The sequence below is a fragment of the Oncorhynchus keta genome, chromosome 37 (assembly GCF_023373465.1).
Source record: "Oncorhynchus keta strain PuntledgeMale-10-30-2019 chromosome 37, Oket_V2, whole genome shotgun sequence".
Classification (NCBI taxonomy): Eukaryota; Metazoa; Chordata; class Actinopteri; order Salmoniformes; family Salmonidae; genus Oncorhynchus; species Oncorhynchus keta.
The window spans coordinates 19,070,838-19,094,368 of record NC_068457.1 but is presented as its reverse complement, the minus strand read 5'-3'; the positions used below and the strand labels follow the sequence as shown (position 1 = coordinate 19,094,368).

General features: G+C 43.7%; 1 protein-coding gene and 2 long non-coding RNA genes across 59 annotated transcripts; 2 read left to right on the top strand and 1 right to left on the bottom strand.

Annotated features, from left to right (window-relative positions):
• Positions 1–3,557: 3,557 nt before the first annotated feature.
• LOC118381062 (polypyrimidine tract-binding protein 1-like) lies at positions 3,558–20,322 on the bottom strand. Of its 3 annotated transcripts, none has more exons than XM_052499473.1 (17): positions 20,219–20,322; positions 19,524–19,580; positions 19,357–19,375; positions 18,814–18,856; positions 16,993–17,165; positions 15,801–15,947; positions 15,428–15,637; positions 15,203–15,313; positions 14,871–15,060; positions 14,651–14,725; positions 13,201–13,337; positions 12,516–12,549; positions 11,934–12,026; positions 11,754–11,843; positions 9,376–9,502; positions 9,212–9,289; positions 3,558–5,306 (listed from the first exon to the last, which is right to left on the bottom strand). In XM_052499473.1, the coding sequence occupies exons 1-17, from the start codon at positions 20,224–20,226 to the stop codon at positions 5,174–5,176; spliced, it is 1,725 nt and encodes a 574-aa protein (XP_052355433.1). In that variant the 5' UTR covers positions 20,227–20,322; the 3' UTR covers positions 3,558–5,173. The 3 variants fall into 3 exon arrangements, with proteins under 3 accessions (XP_052355433.1, XP_052355432.1, XP_052355434.1); XM_052499472.1 differs by having other exon boundaries at positions 19,357–19,441; positions 20,219–20,309; XM_052499474.1 differs by lacking the exon at positions 20,219–20,322 and adding an exon at positions 19,764–19,810.
• LOC127916725 (uncharacterized) lies at positions 5,263–9,205 on the top strand. 50 transcript variants are annotated; one of them, XR_008095731.1, is made up of 7 exons: positions 5,313–5,542; positions 7,617–7,748; positions 7,797–8,126; positions 8,253–8,384; positions 8,448–8,543; positions 8,706–8,768; positions 8,802–9,205. It is a non-coding gene; the product is annotated as an uncharacterized LOC127916725 (long non-coding RNA). The 50 variants fall into 50 exon arrangements; XR_008095738.1 differs by lacking the exons at positions 8,253–8,384; positions 8,448–8,543 and adding an exon at positions 8,544–8,675 and having other exon boundaries at positions 5,263–5,410; positions 5,444–5,542; positions 8,706–9,205; XR_008095746.1 differs by having other exon boundaries at positions 7,797–8,060; positions 8,286–8,384; positions 8,448–8,675; positions 8,706–9,205.
• Positions 20,323–22,362: 2,040 nt separating the features above from the next.
• On the top strand, positions 22,363–23,211 carry LOC127916724 (uncharacterized). 6 transcript variants are annotated; one of them, XR_008095690.1, is made up of 3 exons: positions 22,363–22,509; positions 22,852–22,965; positions 23,137–23,211. It is a non-coding gene; the product is annotated as an uncharacterized LOC127916724 (long non-coding RNA). The 6 variants fall into 6 exon arrangements; XR_008095691.1 differs by having other exon boundaries at positions 23,080–23,211; XR_008095689.1 differs by having other exon boundaries at positions 22,852–23,022.
• Positions 23,212–23,531: the final 320 nt, after the last annotated feature.

The window sequence follows — 23,531 nt, the reverse complement described above, 5'->3', positions numbered from 1 at the left end:
ATAACACATATGGAATCATGTAGTAGCCAAAAAAGTGTTAAACAAATCAAAACATATTTTACATTTGAGATTCTTCAAAGTAGCCACCCTTTGCTTTGATTGACAGCTTTGCACACTCTTGGCATTCTCTCAACCAGCTTCATGAGGTATGCCTTGTTAAAAGTTCATTTGTGGAATTTCTTTCCTTCTTAATGCATTTGGGGCAATCACTTGTGTTGTGACAAGGTAGGGGTGGTAATACAGAAGATAGCCCTATTTGGTAAATAACCAAGTCCATTTTTTTGGCAAGAACAGCTCAAATAAGCAAAAAGAAACGACAGTCCATCATTACTTTAAGACATGAAGGTCAGTCAAATGTCAAGAACTTTGAAAGTTTCTTCAAGTGCAGTTGCAAAAACGATCAAGCGCTATGATGAAACTGGCTCTCATGAGGACCACCATGGGAAAGGAAAACCCAGAATTACCTATGCTGCAGTGGATAAGTTCATTAGAGTTACAAGCCTCAGAAATTGCAGCCCAAATAAATGCTTCACAGAGTTCAAGTAACAGACACATCTCAACATCAACTGTTCAGAGGAGACTGTGAATCAGGCCTTCATGGTCAAATTTCAAAGAACCCCCTAATAAAGGACACCAATAAGAAGAAGAGACTTGTTTGGGCCAAGAAACACGAGCAATGGACATTAGACCGGTGGAAATCTGTCCTTTTGGTCCGATGAGTCCAAATTTGAGATTTTTGGTTCCAACCGCTGTGTCTTTGTCAGATGCAGAGTAGGTGAACAAATTATCTCTGCATGTGTGGTTCCCACCGTGAAGCATGGAGGAGGTGTGATGGTGCTTTGCTGGTGACACTGTATGTGATTTATTTAGAATTCAAGGCACACTTAACCAGCATGGCTACCACAGCATTCTACAGCGATACGCCATCCCATCTGGTTTTCGCTTAGTGGGACTATCATTTGTTTTTCAATAGGACAATGACCAAACACACCTCCAAGCTGTGTAAGGGCTATTTGACCAAGAAGGAGAGTGATGGAGTGCTGCATCAGATGACTTGGCCCCCACAGGGTAGCCTAGTGGTTAGAGTGTTGGACTAAGGTACAAATCTGTCGTTCTGCCCCTGAACAGGCAGTTAACCCCCACTGTTCCTAGGCCGTCATTGAAAATAAGAATTTGTTCTTAACTGACTTGCCTAGTTAAATAAAGATAAAAAATAAATAAATAAAAACTCAACCCAATTGAGATGGTTTGGGATGAGTTGTAGCACAGAGTGAAGGAAAAGCAGCCAACAAGTGCTCATCATATGTGGGAACTCCTTAAAGACTGCTGGAAAAACATTCCAGGTGAAGCTGGTTGAGGGAATGCAAAGCTGTCATCAAGGCAACTTTGAAGAATCTCAAATGTAAAATATATTTGGATTTGTTTAACACTTTTTTGGTTACTACAGGACTCCAAGTGTTATTTAATAGTTGTGATGTCTTCACTACTATTCTACAATGTAGATAATAAAAACCCTTGAATTAGTAGGTGTGTCCCAACTTTTGACTGGTACTGTATATTGAAGAAAATCCAACAGTGTATGGGCGGGAAATTACTACACTGCTCAAAAAAATAAAGGGAACACTTAAACAACACAATGTAACTCCAAGTCAATCACACTTCTGTGAAATCAAACTGTCCACTTAGGAAGCAACACTGATTGACAACAAATTTCATATGCTGTTGTGCAAATGGAAAAGACAACAGGTGGAAATTATAGGCAATTAGCAAGACACCCCCAATAAAGGAGTGGTTCTGCAGGTGGGGACCACAGACCACTTCTCAGTTCCTATGCTTCCTGGCTGTGGCAAGATGGTTTGCTGTGTCTGTCAGCGTAGTGTCCAGAGCATGGAGGCGCAACCAGGAGACAGGCCAGTACATCAGGAGACGTGGAGGAAGCCGTAGGAGGGCAACAACCCAGCAGCAGGACCGCTACCTCCGCCTTTGTGCAAGGAGGAGCAGAAGGAGCACTGCCAGAGTCCTGCAAAATGACCTCCAAAAGTCACAAATGTGCATGTGTCTGCTCAAACGGTCAGAAACAGACTCCATGAGGGTGGTATGAGGGCCCGACGTCCACAGGTGGGGGTTGTGCTTACAGCCCAACACCGTGCTGGACGTTTTTCATTTGCCAGAGAACAAGATAGGCAAATTCACCACTGGCGCCCTGTGCTCTTCACAGATGAAAGCAGGTTCACACTGAGCACATGTGACAGACGTGAGAGTCTGGAGACGCCGTGGAGAACGTTCTGCTGCCTGCAACATCCTCCAGCATGACGGGTTTGGCGGTGGGTAAGTCATGGTGTGGGGTGGCATTTCTTTGGGGGGCCGCACAGCCCTCCATGTGCTCCCCAGTGGTAGCCTGACTGCCATTAGGTACCGAGATGAGATCCTCAGACCCCTTGTGAGACCATATGCTGGTGCGGTTGGCCCTGGGTTCCTCCTAATGCAAGACAATGCTAGCTAGACCTCATGGTGCTGGAGTGTGTCAGCAGTTCCTGCAAGAGGAAGGCATTGATGCTATGGACTGGCCCGCCCGTTCCCCAGATCTGAATCCAATTGAGCACATCTGCACCACAGACTGTCCAGGAGTTGACGGATGCTTTAGTCAAGGTCTGGGAGGAGATCCCTCAGGAGACCATCCGCCACCTCATCAGGAGCATGCCCAGGCATTGTAGGGAGGTCATACAGGCACGTGGAGGCCACACACACTACTGAGCCTCATTTTGACTTGTTTTAAGGACATTACATCAAAGTTGGATCAGCCTGTAGTGTGGTTTTCCACTCCAATTTTGAGTGTGACTCCAAATCCAGACCTCCATGGGTTGATAAATTTGATTTCCATTGATAATTTTGTCAGCACATTCAACTATGTAAAGAAAAAAGTATTTAATAAGAATATTTCATTCCTTCAGATCTAGGATGTTATTTTAGTGTATTTTAGGCACCAAAGCAATGTCCTCGGAGTAAAAGTACAAGAAAATGTCAGCGATAGTTAACTTTAGAAAAACTGGACCCTGGTAATTATCTGGATTTCGGTTATCAGATTAGATTAAATGCATAGAAATAAAATTAATAGAACAGGCAAATCATTGACTTGAACTACTGTTCTATTTCTATGCATTTAATCCTATATAATTGGTGAAAAAGTCACTGTAGCAGTGGGGACAGTTAGGGAGATGATCACCAGATTGTCATCTTCGTAGCAGCAGGGACAGTCAGAGAAATAATCACAAGGTAAAGTCACCTCTGTATCAGTGGGGACAAAGTCAGTAAGAGATGGCTCCACCTAGTGCCGCCATATTATCTTCCTGGATAGTGATGTATACATGGCTCTGGCTCCACCAAGTGGCCATACAGGGATTGACCAGTGAGAAGGTCATTCCCAAGCCTATCAGAAGGCAAAGAAGCTTGCTTAAACCTATCAAATATTTTTTGTGCCGATAGGGAGTAGGGGCCGGGGGTAGTGCCTTGAGACGAGGGGGCCATTTGGAAATCAGCAAACATCAAAAACACAAGGCTGTGTTCCATTAAGTTTAATTTCTTTGTGATACAAAACTCATCTTTACAGCCCTCCAGAGAAAGCTGGCATTACCTTTATATCAAAATATACATGTTGGAATCAATGTTTCTTAACTATATATCAAAATATACATGTTGGAATGAAATGGAATCTGTGGTACAATCCAAATCACTGTGGTACAAAAACACTAAATATAGAAAGACAAAAACCCTCCCCCTGCTTCATGACATCACATCCTGTTGACCCCTGACCCCAATAAAACCTATAATGGAAAATAAAAGCAACAACCGTTACCAGGAGAGGAACACAGAACTACCTCACAGCTATCCACTGTGATATCACAAACAAGGTCAACATACAGTATATATTCATGCTTAAAGTACTCTACCAACAGAGGAATTTAACTATAATTAATCAGAAATGGGTCAAGAAACCAAATATCACAAATTCAAGGTATAACTCACTCAAAATTAAGATTTTTAAATCTAGTGGCCGACTGATTAGGTATAAAATGAAAACAAAATCAAATCCCTAAAGGCGATTTGGACCATAGAATCAAACCAATGGGAGAAAAGAGTTTAGAACGTTGTCTTTTAAACCGACAAGGATTGTTTAAGTAGCAGGGGTGGTAGGTACTTTGATCCTCAATAACATCAACCATCAATAGCTACATTAAACTGTTTATGCTACAGAGGAATCTATAGCAAAAGCCATATATAGACAGTCAGTGCCAGAACAAAGGTAATAAATACGTTTGTGTTGTAGGCACTAAATATCTAAGGCTGTGTGAAATAAAATTGGAGAATTGCATGTGTGTATCTGTAAAATATTAGGGGTGAAGTAGGCACTAAAGACTAAATGCTGCATGATTTTAAGTGGCACCTCTGGAGCAAGAATTAAGACTTGAGGCACAGTGACCGGTAGATATCAAACAGTACACGGTATAGAAAATGATAAGAGTATAGAACTACTAATGTTACAAAAATACAATGGAATGCATAGTGTACATCTAGAAATCAAAAAGCGAAGACCACAGCCATATATTTCAAATCAAATTATTGATGTTCAAAGAAATATATATATATATATATATATTTTTAAAGAGTCCAATCGTATAAAATCAATGTAATAGCATGGAAAGGCTAGCCAGCTGGTCTGGTTAAGGCACTAGACTGTTGCAGAAAGGCATTTTGTTAGAGCAATATGACTAGTGGTGAAGATCCCAAGGACAGACAGTAGAAACAGAAAACATTAATCAATGGAATATTTTTTTTTTTAAGTATATCAAATGAAAAAAACAACATTGTAATCTAGAAACAGAAAGACTAGATGTGCATTCTGCAGAGTGTAGAAACAGAAATACTAGATGTGCATCTTAGAGAGTTCTGTGAGTTTCCTTCCATAGAAGTCGAACTAATAAAATAAAATATGAACCGATTATATCCATAGTAAATGTAAATAATTGTGTAAAAATAATGATAAAACTTAAACAAGTATAAAGGAATGATTAAGTGTCTCGTGAAGAACAAGACTTGACATAAACGACGTGGAAGGCATTCTGATGAACAGGTTTGGTCTATACTCTGTAGTTACAGCTGTGTGTGAGTGACTGTGTTAGATGGTAGATTTGGAGAAAGACACTCTGAGGTGGTGGTTCTCTCCCAGGTCATGGTTGTGGAACTCGATGAGACTCTCAACAGCTTCCTCCACTGAGCTCATCTGGATCAGAGCCATCTTACGGTCCTTCCTATACACACCAGGAAAGAGTATTCCCCATTACATCAGGTAGTGATGCCAAAAAGACTAGAACATCGTCAGGTAGTGATGCCATAAAGACTAGAACATCGTCAGGTAGTGATGCAATAAAGACTAGAACATCGTCAGGTAGTGATGCCATAAAGACTAGAACATCGTCAGGTAGTGATGCCATAAAGACTAGAACATCGTCAGGTAGTGATGCCATAAAGACTAGAACATCGTCAGGTAGTGATTCCGAGCGGAAATGGAGGAAAACTCGCCTCCCTGCGGACCTGGCATCCTTTCACTCCCTCCTCTCTACATTTTCCTCCTCTGTCTCTGCTGCTAAAGCCACTTTCTACCATTCTAAATTCCAAGCATCTGCCTCTAACCCTAGGAAGCTCTTTGCCACCTTCTCCTCCCTCCTGAATCCCCCCTCCCTCCTCCCTCTCTGCAGATGACTTCGTCAACCATTTTGAAAAGAAGGTCGATGACATCCGATCCTCGTTTGCTAAGTCAAACGACACCGCTGGTTCTGCTCACACTGCCCTACCCTATGCTCTGACCTCTTTCTCCCCTCTCTCTCCAGATGAAATCTCGCGTCTTGTGACGGCCGGCCGCCCAACAACCTGCCCGCTTGACCCTATCCCCTCCTCTCTTCTCCAGACCATTTCCGGAGACCTTCTCCCTTACCTCACCTCGCTCATCAACTCATCCCTGACCGCTGGCTACGTCCCTCCCGTCTTCAAGAGAGCGAGAGTTGCACCCCTTCTGAAAAAACCTACACTCGATCCCTCCGATGTCAACAACTACAGACCAGTATCCCTTCTCTCTTTTCTCTCCAAAACTCTTGAGCGTGCCGTCCTTGGCCAGCTCTACCGCTATCTCTCTCAGAATGACCTTCTTGATCCAAATCAGTCAGGTTTCAAGACTAGTCATTCAACTGAGACTGCTCTTCTCTGTATCACGGAGGCGCTCCGCACTGCTAAAGCTAACTCTCTCTCCTCTGCTCTCATCCTTCTAGACCTATCGGCTGCCTTCGATACTGTGAACCATCAGATCCTCCTCTCCACCCTCTCCGAGTTGGGCATCTCCGGCGCGGCCCACGCTTGGATTGCGTCCTACCTGACAGGTCGCTCCTACCAGGTGGCGTGGCGAGAATCTGTCTCCTCACCACGCGCTCTCACCACTGGTGTCCCCCAGGGCTCTGTTCTAGGCCCTCTCTTATTCTCGCTATACACCAAGTCACTTGGCTCTGTCATAACCTCACATGGTCTCTCCTATCATTGCTATGCAGACGACACACAATTAATCTTCTCCTTTCCCCCTTCTGATGACCAGGTGGCGAATCGCATCTCTGCATGTCTGGCAGACATATCAGTGTGGATGACGGATCACCACCTCAAGCTGAACCTCAGCAAGACGGAGCTCCTCTTCCTCCCGGGGAAGGACTGCCCGTTCCATGATCTCGCCATCACGGTTGACAACTCCATTGTGTCCTCCTCCCAGAGCGCTAAGAACCTTGGCGTGATCCTGGACAACACCCTGACGTTCTCAACTAACATCAAGGCGGTGTCCCGTTCCTGTAGGTTCATGCTCTACAACATCCGCAGAGTACGACCCTGCCTCACACAGGAAGCGGCGCAGGTCCTAATCCAGGCACTTGTCATCTCCCGTCTTGATTACTGCAACTCGCTGTTGGCTGGGCTCCCTGCCTGTGCCATTAAACCCCTACAACTCATCCAGAACGCCGCAGCCCGTCTGGTGTTCAACCTTCCCAAGTTCTCTCACGTCACCCCGCTCCTCCGCTCTCTCCACTGGCTTCCAGTTGAAGCTCGCATCCGCTACAAGACCATGGTGCTCGCCTACGGAGCTGTGAGGGGAACGGCACCTCAGTACCTCCAGGCTCTGATCAGGCCCTACACCCAAACAAGGGCACTGCGTTCATCCACCTCTGGCCTGCTCGCCTCCCTACCACTGAGGAAGTACAGTTCCCGCTCAGCCCAGTCAAAACTGTTCGCTGCTCTGGCCCCCAATGGTGGAACAAACTCCCTCACGACGCCAGGACAGCGGAGTCAATCACCACCTTCCGGAGACACCTGAAACCCCACCTCTTCAAGGAATACCTAGGATAGGGTAAGTAAGGGTAAGTAATCCTTCTCACCCCCCTTCTCCCCCCCCAACAAGATTTAGATGCAAGTGGCTGTTCCACTGGTTGTCATAAGGTGTATGCACCAATTTGTAAGTCGCTCTGGATAAGAGCGTCTGCTAAATGACTTAAATGTAAATGTAAATGCCATAAAGACTAGAACATCGTCAGGTAGTGATGCCATAAAGACTAGAACATCGTCAGGTAGTGATGCCATAAAGACTAGAACATCGTCAGGTAGTGATGCCATAAAGACTAGAACATCGTCAGGTAGTGATGCCATAAAGACTAGAACATCGTCAGGTAGTGATGCCAAAGACTAAACATCGACTGATGCCAGAACATCGTCAGGTAGTGATGCCATAAAGACTAGAACATCGTCAGGTAGTGATGCCATAAAGACTAGAACATCGTCAGGTAGTGATGCCATAAAGACTAGAACATCGTCAGGTAGTGATGCCATAAAGACTAGAACATCGTCAGGTAGTGATGCCATAAAGACTAGAACATCGTCAGGTAGTGATGCCATAAAGACTAGAACATCGTCAGGTAGTGATGCCATAAAGACTAGAACATCGTCAGGTAGTGATGCCATAAAGACTAGAACATCGTCAGGTAGTGATGCCATAAAGACTAGAACATCGTCAGGTAGTGATGCCATAAAGACTAGAACATCGTCAGGTAGTGATGCAATAAAGACTAGAACATCGTCAGGTAGTGATGCAATAAAGACTAGAACATCGTCAGGTAGTGATGCAATAAAGACTAGAACATCAGGTAGTGATGCAATAAAGACTAGAACATCAGGTAGTGATGCCATAAAGACTAGAACATCGTCAGGTAGTGATGCAATAAAGACTAGAACATCGTCAGGTAGTGATGCAATAAAGACTAGAACATCGTCAGGTAGTGATGCAATAAAGACTAGAACATCGTCAGGTAGTGATGCAATAAAGACTAGAACATCAGGTAGTGATGCCATAAAGACTAGAACATCGTCAGGTAGTGATGCAATAAAGACTAGAACATCGTCAGGTAGTGATGCCATAAAGACTAGAACATCAGGTAGTGATGCAATAAAGACTAGAACATCGTCAGGTAGTGATGCCATAAAGACTAGAACATCGTCAGGTAGTGATGCAATAAAGACTAGAACATCGTCAGGTAGTGATGCAATAAAGACTAGAACATCGTCAGGTAGTGATGCAATAAAGACTAGAACATCGTCAGGTAGTGATGCCATAAAGACTAGAACATCAGGTAGTGATGCAATAAAGACTAGAACATCGTCAGGTAGTGATGCCATAAAGACTAGAACATCAGGTAGTGATGCAATAAAGACTAGAACATCGTCAGGTAGTGATGCCATAAAGACTAGAACATCAGGTAGTGATGCAATAAAGACCATTCCACCATTGGGTAGTGACATCATAAAGACCTTTACATTTTTGGGTAGTGATGCCACAATGACATCTTTACCTAATGATGTAATAGTCTAAGACAAGCACATCAATTACCTCAACTAACCTGTACCCCCGCACACTGACTCGGTACTGGTGCCCCCTGTAACCTTGTTATTGTGTTTTAGTCTACTTGATAAATATTTTCTTAACTCTTCTTGAACTGCACTGTTGGGTTAAGGGCTTGTAAGTAAGCATTTCACGGTAAAGTCTACACTTGTTGTATTCGGCGCATGTGACAAATAAAGTTTGATTTGATGATTAGGTAGTGATGTCATAAAAGTGTAGTTGGATGTTGAGACTTACTGGAAGAACTTGAAGGCCGTGACTGAAGCTCCTGAACTGCTGAACAGTGCCTTCAGATCCTCCTCCCCTACTGCAGGACTAGAGAGAGAAAGAGAAAGCATTAGGAGAACGCAATAGGACAATCAAACATAAAGGGGATGTTGTGTGTGTGTGTGTGTACGTACGGTATGTTGGAGAGGTGCAGTGTGCCAGAGGGAGGGTAGATGTTGTTGTAGTTTTTGGAGCCAGGCTTCTTAAAACGGTGGAGAGGAGAGGTGGCATAGTCCTTGGTCAACCCCTGGTCCTCATGGCCTTGAATAGGATAGAGTAGAACATGTCATGACACAACAGTAGTGGATGTTAGACGGCCCATACCTTCCCTGGGCAGCTGTGTGTTTAGACATGGTAGTGTTGAGCGAGAGTTGCACCCCTTCTGAAAAAACCTACACTCAATCCCTCCGATGTCAACAACTACAGACCAGTATCCCTTCTTTCTTTTCTCTCCAAAACTCTTGAACGTGCCGTCCTTGGCCAGCTCTCCCGCTATCTCTCTCAGAATGACCTTCTTGATCCAAATCAGTCAGGTTTCAAGACTAGTCATTCAACTGAGACTGCTCTTCTCTGTATCACAGAGGCGCTCCGCACCGCTAAAGCTAACTCTCTCTCCTCTGCTCTCATCCTTCTAGACCTATCGGCTGCCTTCGATACTGTGAACCATCAGATCCTCCTCTCCACCCTCTCCGAGTTGGGCATCTCCGGCGCGGCCCACGATTGGATTGCGTCCTACCTGACAGGTCGCTCCTCTACCAGGTGGCGTGGCGAGAATCTGTCTCCTCACCACGCGCTCTCACCACTGGTGTCCCCCAGGGCTCTGTTCTAGGCCCTCTCCTATTCTCGCTATACACCAAGTCACTTGGCTCTGTCATAACCTCACATGGTCTCTCCTATCATTGCTATGCAGACGACACACAATTCATCTTCTCCTTTCCCCCTTCTGATGACCAGGTGGCGAATGCATCTCTGCATGTCTGGCAGACATATCAGTGTGGATGACGGATCACCACCTCAAGCTGAACCTCGGCAAGACGGAGCTGCTCTTCCTCCCGGGGAAGGACTGCCCGTTCCATGATCTCGCCATCACGGTTGACAACTCCATTGTGTCCTCCTCCCAGAGCGCTAAGAACCTTGGCGTGATCCTGGACAACACCCTGTCGTTCTCAACTAACATCAAGGCGGTGGCCCGTTCCTGTAGGTTCATGCTCTACAACATCCGCAGAGTACGACCCTGCCTCACACAGGAAGCGGCGCAGGTCCTAATCCAGGCACTTGTCATCTCCCGTCTGGACTACTGCAACTCGCTGTTGGCTGGGCTCCCTGCCTGTGCCATTAAACCCCTACAACTCATCCAGAACGCCGCAGCCCGTCTGGTGTTCAACCTTCCCAAGTTCTCTCACGTCACCCCGCTCCTCCGCTCTCTCCACTGGCTTCCAGTTGAAGCTCGCATCCGCTACAAGACCATGGTGCTTGCCTACGGAGCTGTGAGGGGAACGGCACCTCAGTACCTCCAGGCTCTGATCCGGCCCTACACCCAAACAAGGGCACTGCGTTCATCCACCTCTGGCCTGCTCGCCTCCCTACCACTGAGGAAGTACAGTTCCCGCTCAGCCCAGTCAAAACTGTTCGCTGCTCTGGCCCCCCCAATGGTGGAACAAACTCCCTCACGACGCCAGGACAGCGGAGTCAATCACCACCTTCCGGAGACTCCTGAAACCCCACCTCTTTAAGGAATACCTAGGATAGGATAAGTAATCCTTCTCACCCCCCCCCCCTTTAAGATTTAGATGCACTATTGTAAAGTGACTATTCTACTGGATGTCATAAGGTGAATGCACCAATTTGTAAGTCGCTCTGGATAAGAGCGTCTGCTAAATGACTTAAATGTAATGTTAAATGTGTACATACCTTCCCTGGGCAGCTGTGTGTTTAGACATGGTAGTGTGTGTACATACCGTCTCTGGGCAGCTGTGTGTCTACATGGTAGTGTGTGTACATACCGTCTCTGGGCAGCTGTGTGTTTAGACATGGTAGTGTGTGTACATACCGTCTCTGGGCAGCTGTGTGTCTACATGGTAGTGTGTGTACATACCGTCTCTGGGCAGCTGTGTGTTTAGACATGGTAGTGTGTGTACATACCGTCTCTGGGCAGCTGTGTGTCTACATGGTAGTGTGTGTACATACCGTCTCTGGGCAGCTGTGTGTTTAGACATGGTAGTGTGTGTACATACCGTCTCTGGGCAGCTGTGTGTCTACATGGTAGTGTGTGTACATACCGTCTCTGGGCAGCTGTGTGTTTAGACATGGTAGTGTGTGTACATACCGTCTCTGGGCAGCTGTGTGTCTACATGGTAGTGTGTGTACATACCGTCTCTGGGCAGCTGTGTGTTTAGACATGGTAGTGTGTGTACATACCGTCTCTGGGCAGCTGTGTGTTTAGACATGGTAGTGTGTGTACATACCGTCTATGGGCAGCTGTGTGTTTAGACATGGTAGTGTGTGTACATACCTTCTCTGGGCAGCTGTACGGTGGTGTGTTTAGACATGGAGACACGTAGAGACCGGCCATGAAGACGCACCCCGTTCAGGTGGCTCATCGCTGAGGAGAAGACAAGCCCGTCAAACACCAGAGCACACACACTAACTACTGCAATGCACACAACAACACACAGTCACATACACACAGTACCTAGCTGAGCCTGTGTGCCATCAGCCATCTGGACCAGAGCGTTGTCCTTCTTATTGAACAGAATCTTCACTCTCATCACGTCGCCATACACACCTGGAGAACACACACAGGTTAAAACACAGCACACACTCCAAACCAGATGCATTTTTCATGAAGAAAGAGACTTAGTTGTAATGTCAGTGTTGTAATGTGATCGTCTTGATCAACAGCAGACAGACTTAGACTACTGTAATGCCCAGACAACAGGTTCTATACCACCACACTACTCAGTTTCTGGCCATTGAAATGAAACGACTGATTCATGTAAAGGAGAGCTTGGATTTCTGATTCAGAGACAGACAGACCACAACATGAAAACCAGCCCAGGTAACAGTTAGATTCAGTACCAGTTGGTAATTAAATAAATATATTAAGTGAAACAGATTAAAGAATGATAAAATAATAAAAAGTATATATTTAGGTCAATATAAGGGTAAATGAAGACTGAATGAGGTAGGTACAGTGATGATATAATATTATTGGTAACAGTAGGTAAATGTAAAATCTAAAGTCATAAAGGGAAACGAAAGGCTGATAACATACCAAAGAGAATAAAGAGGCAGTTTGGTGTAACGCTCTTTATAAACAGCAGGGGGAGGTAGAGGAACCAGGGAGGGGGAGAGAGAAAGAGGGAGGGGACAGGGGTAAAGTGGAGGAGGAGAGTGGAGTCAGGGATGGAGGGATGGAGTCCAGCAGTCAGCAGCCAAGAGGTCCACGGGAGGATCACATGGAGGAGAAAGAGAGGGAGAGATAGAGGGAGAATGATGAGAAGAAAAAGTTGGCATAGGAGTGAGTTTTTATAAAGGGCAAAGAGCAGGATGAGATGGGGAAGGAGAGAGAATAAAAGAAAGAAAAGGAGGTAAAGAAGAAAAAAACAAGGTCAGTAAACACAGAATAGTGTCTAAATTAAAACACTGTCACTATGGCAACATTAGGAGGAGAAAAGAGAGATTAACAATGCAACAGTACAGGTCAGATAATACAGTACAATAACATGGGGGTGTCTCTATATAAGGATTATTGTGTCTCCAGCAACTCAAGAATGGACAAAAAGGAAGCCATGAAATGAAAGATAACAGAAGACTGTTAGTTCTAAACTGTGGAGACACACCCATTTAAAGGGCTCAGAGGAAAAGTTTACTCTGGTGTGCTTGTACGATAGAGAAAGAATGTATACTGGTGTGCTTGTGGGTGAGAGAAAGAGTGTGTGGGTAGTAACAGTCCTGACCTCTGGGTTGAGGTTGCTGACCAATAGGACGCCAGCTTGTCCTCCTCCACCGCCGAGGGCTTGCAGGCCGAGACGACTAGCGGCCATGCCCCCTGGACCCATACCGAATGACGCCAAGGCACCGGGCATAGACAAACCTAGACGCACACAAAGAAACACACACATTATCTCAAGCACCGGGGCCAACCTGTGCAGCTGGAGTAGACCGACTGATGATTTGACAATGTAGCAAAAGCTATGTAATAAATGGAGTAAGAACAGGGTTGTAGTAGGCTACAGGTAGAGTGAACCAGCTGACTGGAATTTTGGATGAAAAGCGTGCCCAATTTCAAATGCCAGCTTCTTATCCCCAGAAGATAAGATATATATATTAGTACATTTGGATGGGAAACACTCTGAAGTCTCTAAAACTGTTTAAATCATGTCTGTGAGTATAACAGAACTTATGTAGCAGGCGAAACCCCGAGGACAAACCATTCGGATTTCCCAGTGAAAATGAGTTCACTGGGATCCCAGATTCCTACTAGATTCCTACCGCTTCCACTGGGGTGGCAGGGTAGTGGTTAGAGCGGTGGACTAGTAACCGGAAGGTTGCAAGTTCAAACCCCCGAGCTGACATGGTACAAATCTGTCTTTCTGCCCCTGAACAGGCAGTTAACCCACTGTTCCTAGGCAGTCATTGAAAATAATAATTTGTTCTCAACTGACTTGCCTAGTTAAATAAAAAGGTAAAATAAAATGTCACCAGTCTTTAGAAATTGGTTGAGATTATTATTTTGTGTAATGAATAAGTACGGCCATCTTTAACGAGTGTCACTTCATGTGTACTGTTTGAGAGGCGCAAGACCAGAAAGCATGCTTGAGTTTGTTTTCTTCCTGTATTGAACACAGAACGCCTCTCAATTTTATCGATTATTTACTTTAAAAAATACCTAAAGTTGCGTAATACAAGTAGTTTGAAATGTTTTGGCAAAGTTTACAGGCAACTTTTGAGATATTTTGTCGTCACGTTGCGCAGGACGGAACCGGTGTTTTTCTGGATCAAACGCTCCAAATAAAAGGACATTTTGGATTTATATGGATGGAATTCATCGAACAAAAGGACCATTTGTGATGGGAAATATTTGAGTGCCAACAGAAGAAGCTCGTCAAAGGCAGGGCATGATTTATATTTTTTTTCTGCGCTTTGTGGCGAGCCTGCAGGGTTGAAATGTTCTCTCTTTTGTTTACTATGGTGCTATCCTCGCCGAAAAGCCTTTTTGAAATCTGACATGTTGGATGGATTCACAACACGTGTAGCTTTAATTTGGTATCTTACACGTGTAGTTTCATGAAAGTTTGATTTTCATAGGAATTTATTTGAATTTGGCGCTCTGCATTTTCTCTGGCTTTTAGCAAAGTGGGAGGCTACCGCCCCACATATCCCAGAGAGGTTAATGTGAGGATGTACCTGCTGCCTGCTGTAGAGTGAAGGCCTGGGGGAATCCGTGTCCATACGGAGACGCTGAGATCAGACCCGGAGACCCTGGAAAGAGATAGTAGGTGGGGGAGGGAGAGGGAAGGGAAAAAGAATATGAATCTAATTTCAGTGTCAGTTTGAGTCTTCAGAAGAGCACCCTGGTAGCTACGTGCTCCTGGCACAAAACACCGGTCTAACGTGTGTGTGTTACCGAAGGCGGCAGCAGCCATCGCGTGCTGGTCCATTCCAGGCTGAGGGTTGTGTTGCTCTCCAGTAGAAAGGTCAGGTCTGGTGTAGTCACGGCTCTTATCGTTGTTAAACTTCACATTGAGGCTGGTCAGCTTGGAGAAACTCACCCTCAGAGTACAGCAACCGTTATAGATGTTCTGACCGTCTAGAGACTGCAGAGACACAGAGGGGATTAGTGGTGTGGAAGTTCAGGCAAGTCCATTTACAGCATCTATTATTGATGTTCTGACCATCTGGAGACAGCAGAGAGATGGAGAAATCAGAGGTTTATTAGAGAGGGGGGTGTGTACGTACCATTTTGGTGTGCTGTGCCGTCATGGGGTCAGCGTATTGGACCAGAGCCTGGAACTGGTTGTTCTTAGTGAAGGTGATGATCTTCAGAACAGACCCATACTTGGAGAAGATCTACAGGGGAGAACACACACAGGTTACATCCCTTCTGCAGGCATTTTGACAGCAAGCAAAAGAAAACCATCTGAACACACTCATGACTAAGAAACACTGGAGGAGTGTGCGTACCTGGTGCAGGACTTCCAGTGTGACGGGGTAGAAGAGGTTTTCTACTATGACTCTAAGGACAGGGCTCTGGGTGGCCATGCCTCTGGCTCCCATCTCTCCCCCTCCAACGGACATGGTAGCACCCATTACACCCCCCATACCAGACATGGTAGAGCCCAACATGGTGCCACCCTGGACAGCATTCACCGCCTGCAGTGCTGCCTGGACTCTCTAGGGAGGGGCACACAGACATACACTGTTATTACATTGTACTGTGGGCACTATGCTGTAACCTCTGCATATGACAAAGAAAATGATTTGACAAATGTGCTACAGACATACAAATTAGTGAGTCTCATATTGGTATGGGTCAATGGGGGAAGTGTCCTCTTACTACTTGGTTAGGTGAGTTGTCAGTCTTGAGTTCCTTGTGGTTGCTGTACTGCATGAATACAGGCTGCTGTCTGATGAGGGGGGTGACCGTAGCGTAGTAGTTCACCATGGTCTGAGCCTGGTCCACAGTGTTCATCTCCAGGAACGCCTACACACACATAAGATCAGCCGGGTGTGTGAACCCCTTTAGGGTAAAGGATCTGTAATGTGTGTGTGAACATCCTTAGGGTAGAGGATCTGTAGTGTGTGTGAACACCTTTAGGGTAAAGGATCTGTAGTGTGTGTGTGAGAACACCTTTATGGTAAAGGATCTGTAGTGTGTGTGTGAGAACACCTTTAGGGTAGAGAATCTGTAGTGTGTGTGTGAGAACACCTTTAGGGTAAAGGATCTGTAGTGTGTGTGTGAGAACACCTTTATGGTAAAGGATCTGTAGTGTGTGTGTGAGAACACCTTTAGGGTAGAGAATCTGTAGTGTGTGTGTGAGAACACCTTTAGGGTAAAGGATCTGTAGTGTGTGAGAACACCTTTAGGGTAGAGAATCTGTAGTGTGTGTGTGAGAACACCTTTAGGGTAAAGGATCTGTAGTGTGCGAGAACACCTTTAGGGTAGAGGATCTGTAGTGTGTGTGTGAGAACACCTTTAGGGTAAAGGATCTGTAGTGTGTGTGAGAACACCTTTAGGGTAGAGGATCTGTAGTGTGTGTGAGAACACCTTTAGGGTAAAGGATCTGTAGTGTGTGTGAGAACACCTTTAGGGTAAAGGATATGTAGTGTGTGTGAGAACACCTTTAGGGTAGAGGATCTGTAGTGTGTGTGAGAACACCTTTAGGGTAGAGGATCTGTAGTGTGTGTGAGAACACCTTTAGGGTAAAGGATCTGTAGTGTGTGTGAGAACACCTTTAGGGTAGAGGATCTGTAGTGTGTGTGAGAACACCTTTAGGGTAAAGGAACTGTAATGTGTGTGAGAACACCTTTAGGGTAAAGGATCTGTAGTGTGTGTGAGAACACCTTTAGGGTAGAGGATCTGTAGTGTGTGTGAGAACACCTTTAGGGTAAAGGATCTGTAGTGTGTGTGTGAGAACACCTTTAGGGTAGAGGATCTGTAGTGTGTGTGAGAACACCTTTAGGGTAAAGGATCTGTAGTGTGTGTGAGAACACCTTTAGGGTAAAGGATCTGTAGTGTTCTCGCGTACCTGGTTCTTTCCCTTCATCATCAGAAGGTTGGTGACCTTCCCAAAGGGCATTCCCATGCTGATGACCTCAGAATCCTGGATGTCCCCGGGCAGCTGGCGCAGGTGGATGACACGCGATGGAGCGCTGGGGCTCCGCATCTCACCTTTGAACTTCTTACTGTCATTACCGTTGGCTACAAACAGACAACTTTTAAATTTAACTTCTTACTCTTAGCACCATTAACTACTAGAGAACAACAGAACATTCTGATTAGTAGCTAATGGTAATGTGTCTGTTAATCAGAATGTTCTGTGCTGTTCTCTAGTAGCTAAGTCTGTTAACTTATTTGGGGTAGGGGGCGATATTGGGAAGCTTGGATGAAAACATGCCCAAATTAAGCTGCCTGCTACTCAGCCGTAAAAGCTAGAATATGCATATAATTAGTAAATTTGGATAGAAAACACCGAAGTTTCTAAAACTGTTTGAATGATGTCTGTGAGTATAACAGAACTCATATGGCAGGCAAAAACATGAGAAAAAAATCCAAACCAGGAAGTGGGAAATCTGAGGTTTGTGGTTTTTCAACTCAGCCTCCATTGAAGATACAGGGTGATATTGGTTGTTTCACTTCCCACGGCTTCCACTAGATGTCTACAGTATTTATAACCTGTTTTGGTGATTCTACTCTAAAGGAGGGGCTCATAAGGGCTATTTGAGTGAGTGGTCTGGCAGAGTGCCACAGCCTCAGTCTGGGCGCTCACGTGAAAGGTAGCTACGTTCCACTTCATTTGTACAAAGGAATTGTCCGGTCGGAACATTAAGTTTTATGTTAAAAACATCCTGAAGATTGATTCCATACTTAGTTTGGCATGTTTCTACGGGCTGTAACGAAACTTTTTTAACTTTTCGTCCGATGTCCGGCACGACCTGAACACACTTTTGGATTTGTTTATCAAACGCCCTAACAAAAGAAGATATTTGGACATAACTGATGGACATTATCGAACAAATCAAACATTTATGGTGGAACTGGGATTCCGGGGAGTGCATTCTGATGAAGATCAAAGGTAAATGAATATTTAAAATGCTATTTCTGAGTAATGTTGACTACCCAATATGGCGGGTATCTTTTTGGCTGCTTTGTTGTCTAAAGGATGTACTCAGATTATTGCATGGTTTTCTTTCTTTAAAAATCTGACACAGCAGTGAGAAGTTTATCTAAAGTTCCATGTATAATAGTTGTATCTTCATTATGAGTGTTTATGTAAATTTACGTGGCTCTCTGCAATATCACTGCATGTTTTAGAACTACTGAATGCAACGCGCCAATGTAAAAAAAAAAAATATATATATAAACATGAACTTTATCAAACAAAACGTATTGTGTAACAGAAAGTCCTATGAGTGTCATCTGATGAAGATCAAAGGTTAGTGATTAATTTTATCTCTATTTCAGCTTTTTGTGACTTCTCTCCTTGGCTGGAAAAATTGCTGTCTTTTTCTGTGGCTTGGTGGTGACCCAACAATCGTTTGTGGTGCTTTCGCTGTAAATCCTTTTTGAAATCAGACACTGTGGCTGGATTAACGAGAATTGTATCTTTAAGATTCTTGTATGCTTGAGAAATTGTAATTATGAGATTTGTGTCGTTTCGAATTTGGAGCCCTGCACTTTCCCTGGCTGTTGCGGGGTCCTAGGCAGGTTAATCAGAATGTTCTATACTGTTCTCTAGTAGCTAATGGTAATGTGTCTGTTAGAGAACAACATTCTGATTAACAGACACAGTACCATTAGCTACTGGAGAACAGAGAACATTCTGATTAACCATCAGCTACACACACACCTGGGGTCATGATGTAGGAGGAGAAGAGTTCATCAGATCCCCTCTGGAAGAGAAAGGAACATTCACAATGATCATAACCACATACATCATGGAGACAGACAGGCCTAGCTGGGTTGTATTCACTAAGCACTAACTGGAAGAAAACATGAACATGCTCAATAACAAACTTGTTTGCATTTTCTGTTCCAAAATGTTTTGCTACGTGCACCAACAAATACGACCTGGGTAAATGTATTAAACAGAGTTATGGCTGGAGAGGAGCAGTCTGTCAGACAGATGGTCTTGCTCGACCAGACTACAGTTAATGAAGCCGCTCTGTGTCAGTCAGTCAATGGTGCTCATGTCTGGAGTGGCCCAGCAGCCTCACTCCATCTCTCTACAATACAGCTACTGTTCCAGCCAGAGACACAAAGACACTCATGCTAACAGCACTCAAGAGACACAGCCAGAGAGGAGAGACTTTAACCAACATTTTAGCACAGAAGACAGGGGTAAAGACAGAGAAAAAACAAGGAATTAAATTGTGAATGAAAACATGCCTACCTTGGTACCCACTGAGACACTGGGGAGAGAGAGAAAAGGAGGGTTACTCATCTGAGTTACTCCAAAGACGGCAGGATGCATTTTCCTAAAAGATCAACCAATCGGTAAATCACTCAATCAACATTTTACATTGATTGTAAATGCAAAAATCTTATCAGGAGACTTACTCTATGTCTGTGACGTAGCCAGGTCCCATAGGATACAGATCAGCATCTAACTTGTGCCTGTTGAGACAAAGGGGGGGGGGAGACAAGGAAATGGAGGATAGAGGAAGTTTAGTTACTAACTTTATGGAAGTTCGTAGCTAGCTAGAAACTGCATTGACTCAAGAAAAGTTGCGTTAGTTCACTTCGTTGAATTGAAATGTCCCCTGAGCAGCTAATAGCCATAGAATTGGAAGAATTTACCCTAATCCCGAACACACAACATTCGCCTTCCACAAACACGAGCGCACATATGGAATGCGGAAACTAGCTAACGTTACAAAGACACGTTGATTCAAAATGGGCGTTTTTTTCAAACTACATTTGGCAATACGTTAAATGTGGTTACTTTTGTCTACATGGGAAAAAAACTGCAACTAGCGTTTTTCTGTTATTTGCAATATAATAAGTTTAAAAAAACAACCCTTATTAAAAGTCTTAACTTCAACTAGTTCGCATCTCTTCCGGACACGCTCACGCGCAGACAATGCTAACTAGCTAGCCTTGTTGAAAGTCTCAAACATCATCTCGTCTCAAACTAAACGTTAAACTACTACTAAACATATTGCATAACAACATAACTGTATATAAAAATAGTCAAACTAGGGTTGGATTATTTCCGTTTCTTTTCGACATGAAACTTCATCTTTTTCACTCACCCTTCCATCGTTCGATATAATCCACAGGTCTCTGGAGTGGCGGCAGATTTCCTTGATTTTCATACAAAATGGCTGAATACACCGAGGCGTTCGTTGATTGGTCCAGGTACTTGGAAAAACCCGAAATGGGCGGGCACTTACACCTAGCATCGCGAATTGATTTGTTCGTAAAAGGGTGGTTATAACATTCTCTTAAAGTTCTCGACCGAAATTTGACCAAAATAACTGGGAAACCATACCCTTGCTTTGTTGACGACATTGATACACATTGATTTATTATGTTCTAGTATCGGATGGCTGACTCGCAAACCTTTGCAACTAAACAATGAATGCTGCTTCTTTCCTGTTCACAATCAGTTCATGTTGTTCATAAAATACAAATTCCATAGAGTTGTAGTTCATGCATTGGCCAACAGATGGCATTATTTGTCTATTACAGGGCTGACTGAGGAGGAGCAGCTGTGTGATTTGGTTTACTATGGGACTCTAAGCAAGACCTGCTGGGTCAAAATATCAACGTCCATTATACTTCAGCAGCAGATTACTATGCGGGATACAATGGAATAGTCATTCAGGTACAAACTCCATGCTTGGTAAACAAAATCAACCACACATTAATTAATCAAAAGAATTTCACAGACTTAACCCAGGTGTTTTTGGTTTGAAACAGTTGTTACTATTTCCAATGCATAAAAAAGCAGAGGTAATCTATGGTAATCTATGGTGTGTGGATATGACCCATAAACAACCCCAGCTAACCCAAGACCATCACACTCCCTGGTTCCAGTGAGAGATCTGTAATCTCTCACTCTCTTGCTCCTCTCTCTCTCTCTCACACCCCCTAACCCCACCTTCTCTCTCCACCTCCCTCTCCCCTCTCTATTTCCCTTCATTCAACCTATCCTCTCCAGTCTCCCTTCTCTCCCTCCTCCCTCTCTCATCCCAGACCCCACCCTTTCTCTTTCCTCCAGTGTACACTGTAGAGCAGGGTAATGGAACACACAGACACCAGAGAGTCTCTGGGAATGGAAGGTTTATTCTGCTGACGACAGGTTTCACCTTCCCTTCGATCCCAATAGAACCCATTATTACATTCATGTTAAGCAATATGCCGTGATGATGGATATCGTTACCAATGATACTGATCAGACCTGATGAGGAGTATTACAATCAATAACAACACTAATCAGAGTTAGAGTTAATGCTACATCAGAAGATTCAACATCACCGACTCAACCAAATTCACAAGCATCAGCATTAAAACAATGGCTGGGCTTGACTCAAACAGTGAAACAGCCATCTTTTAATTAAAAATAATAATAAAATAGTGAAATGTGTTTATGAGTTGCACAGTGTCATAGTGAGTCTAATGAGGAGATGAGTAGAGATCAATAGATTACTAGATGTAAGTAGAGTATAAATGTCTTGAGATGATGAGATAGAGATGACGACATGGGATGGACAGTTTAAAACAGAGATAATAATGTTATCTGAGATGTACCAGACGACATGGTGTGGTTGCTTGATGAATTGATTGATTGGTTTACCTATTGATTTGTGATGATGGTACAAGCTTGCATGCAGAGTGTGGCTGGCTATGATTTGGCAGAAACCAAACCAATAAATACATTGTATAAAACTTGATATCAATATATTTGAATACTGTTCACACTGTGAAACTATATTACAGAGACAATATAATATGAAACTGACTGATAAATACTCGATACACAGGGAAATATACAAAATGTATGTCTTCTTCATATTCTGGACTAAAAAACAATGATAGACATTTTCCAGATGGCTCCAATAGCAGACACATTACAATACAAAGACCTGCTACATTTTCTTTTCAACAATAAGTGACGGCACATCCAGTTCAATAATAAAGACAATATTAATAGAATAGAATACAGAAGTTCACACAGAATACACTATAAATGTCAAGACAGAAAAATATAAAAATAGCATTCACAATAAAAGAATAATCCATATCAGAAGAAATACATCGTAGTAAATAGTAGTACGATAGCAGTACACAGTGAGGGAGGTTTTGTTTGATCAGTCTGGAGGTACTAGCTGCATCTGAAACAGCAGCCCTTTCCTATACTAGTGCACTGTGGGAGTGTTTTGGCCCAAAGTACTATAGGGAATAGGGTTCCATTTCAGATTTCCCCATTGTTATTGTAGTACTAGAGTAGTACATAGTCTAGTGTATATTGTCCTGGCTGTAGGTTGTTATTGTAGTAGTAGAGTAGTACATAGTCTAGTGTATATTGTCCTGGCTGTAGGTTGTTATTGTAGTACTAGAGTAGTACATAGTCTAGTGTATATTGTCCTGGCTGTAGATTGTTATTGTAGTACTAGAATAGTACATAGTCTAGTGTATATTGTCCTGGCTGTAGATTGTTATTGTAGTACTAGAGTAGTACATAGTCTAGTGTATATTGTCCTGGCTGTAGATTGTTATTGTAGTACTAGAGTAGTACATAGTCTAGTGTATATTGTCCTGGCTGTAGATTGTTATTGTAGTACTAGAATAGTACATAGTCTAGTGTATATTGTCCTGGCTGTAGATTGTTATTGTTGTAGTAGAGTAGTACATAGTCTAGTGTATATTGTCCTGGCTGTAGATTGTTATTGTAGTACTAGAGTAGTACATAGTCTAGTGTATATTGTCCTGGCTGTAGATTGTTATTGTAGTAGTAGAGTAGTACATAGTCTAGTGTATATTGTCCTGGCTGTAGGTTGTTATTGTAGTACTAGAGCAGTACATAGTCTAGTGTATATTGTCCTGGCTGTAGGTTGTTATTGTAGTACTAGAGCAGTACATAGTCTAGTGTATATTGTCCTGGCTGTAGGTTGTTATTGTAGTAGTAGAGTAGTACATAGTCTAGTGTATATTGTCCTGGCTGTAGGTTGTTATTGTAGTACTAGAGTAGTACATAGTCTAGTGTATATTGTCCTGGCTGTAGATTGTTATTGTAGTAGTAGAGTAGTACATAGTCTAGTGTATATTGTCCTGGCTGTAGATTGTTATTGTAGTACTAGAGTAGTACATAGTCTAGTGTATATTGTCCTGGCTGTAGGTTGTTGTTGTAGTACTACTACAGTAATACAGTAGTATTGATTCTCCAGTGTCTGTTGGCTGTATATGGTTGGTGTTGGCTGTAGTTTTTGCTGCTTGGCAGGAGGAGTCGGACTGTTTGGTTTTGTAGTCCTGTGAAGTGTGTGATCAGACACACATACACGTACGCACTCAAGTCCCTCTTGCTCCGACACACACACACACACACACACACACACACACACA

Bases quoted from the DNA above. Each gene is read 5' to 3' on its own strand.
- LOC118381062 (XM_052499472.1), bottom strand. The intron at 13,338-14,650 runs GTACATCCTCAC...GTGTGCGTCTAG, and splicing joins CACTCTACAGCAGGCAGCAG to GTTTGTCTATGCCCGGTGCC. The intron at 11,844-11,933 runs GTACTGTGTGTA...TCTTCTCCTCAG, and splicing joins TGGCACACAGGCTCAGCTAG to CGATGAGCCACCTGAACGGG.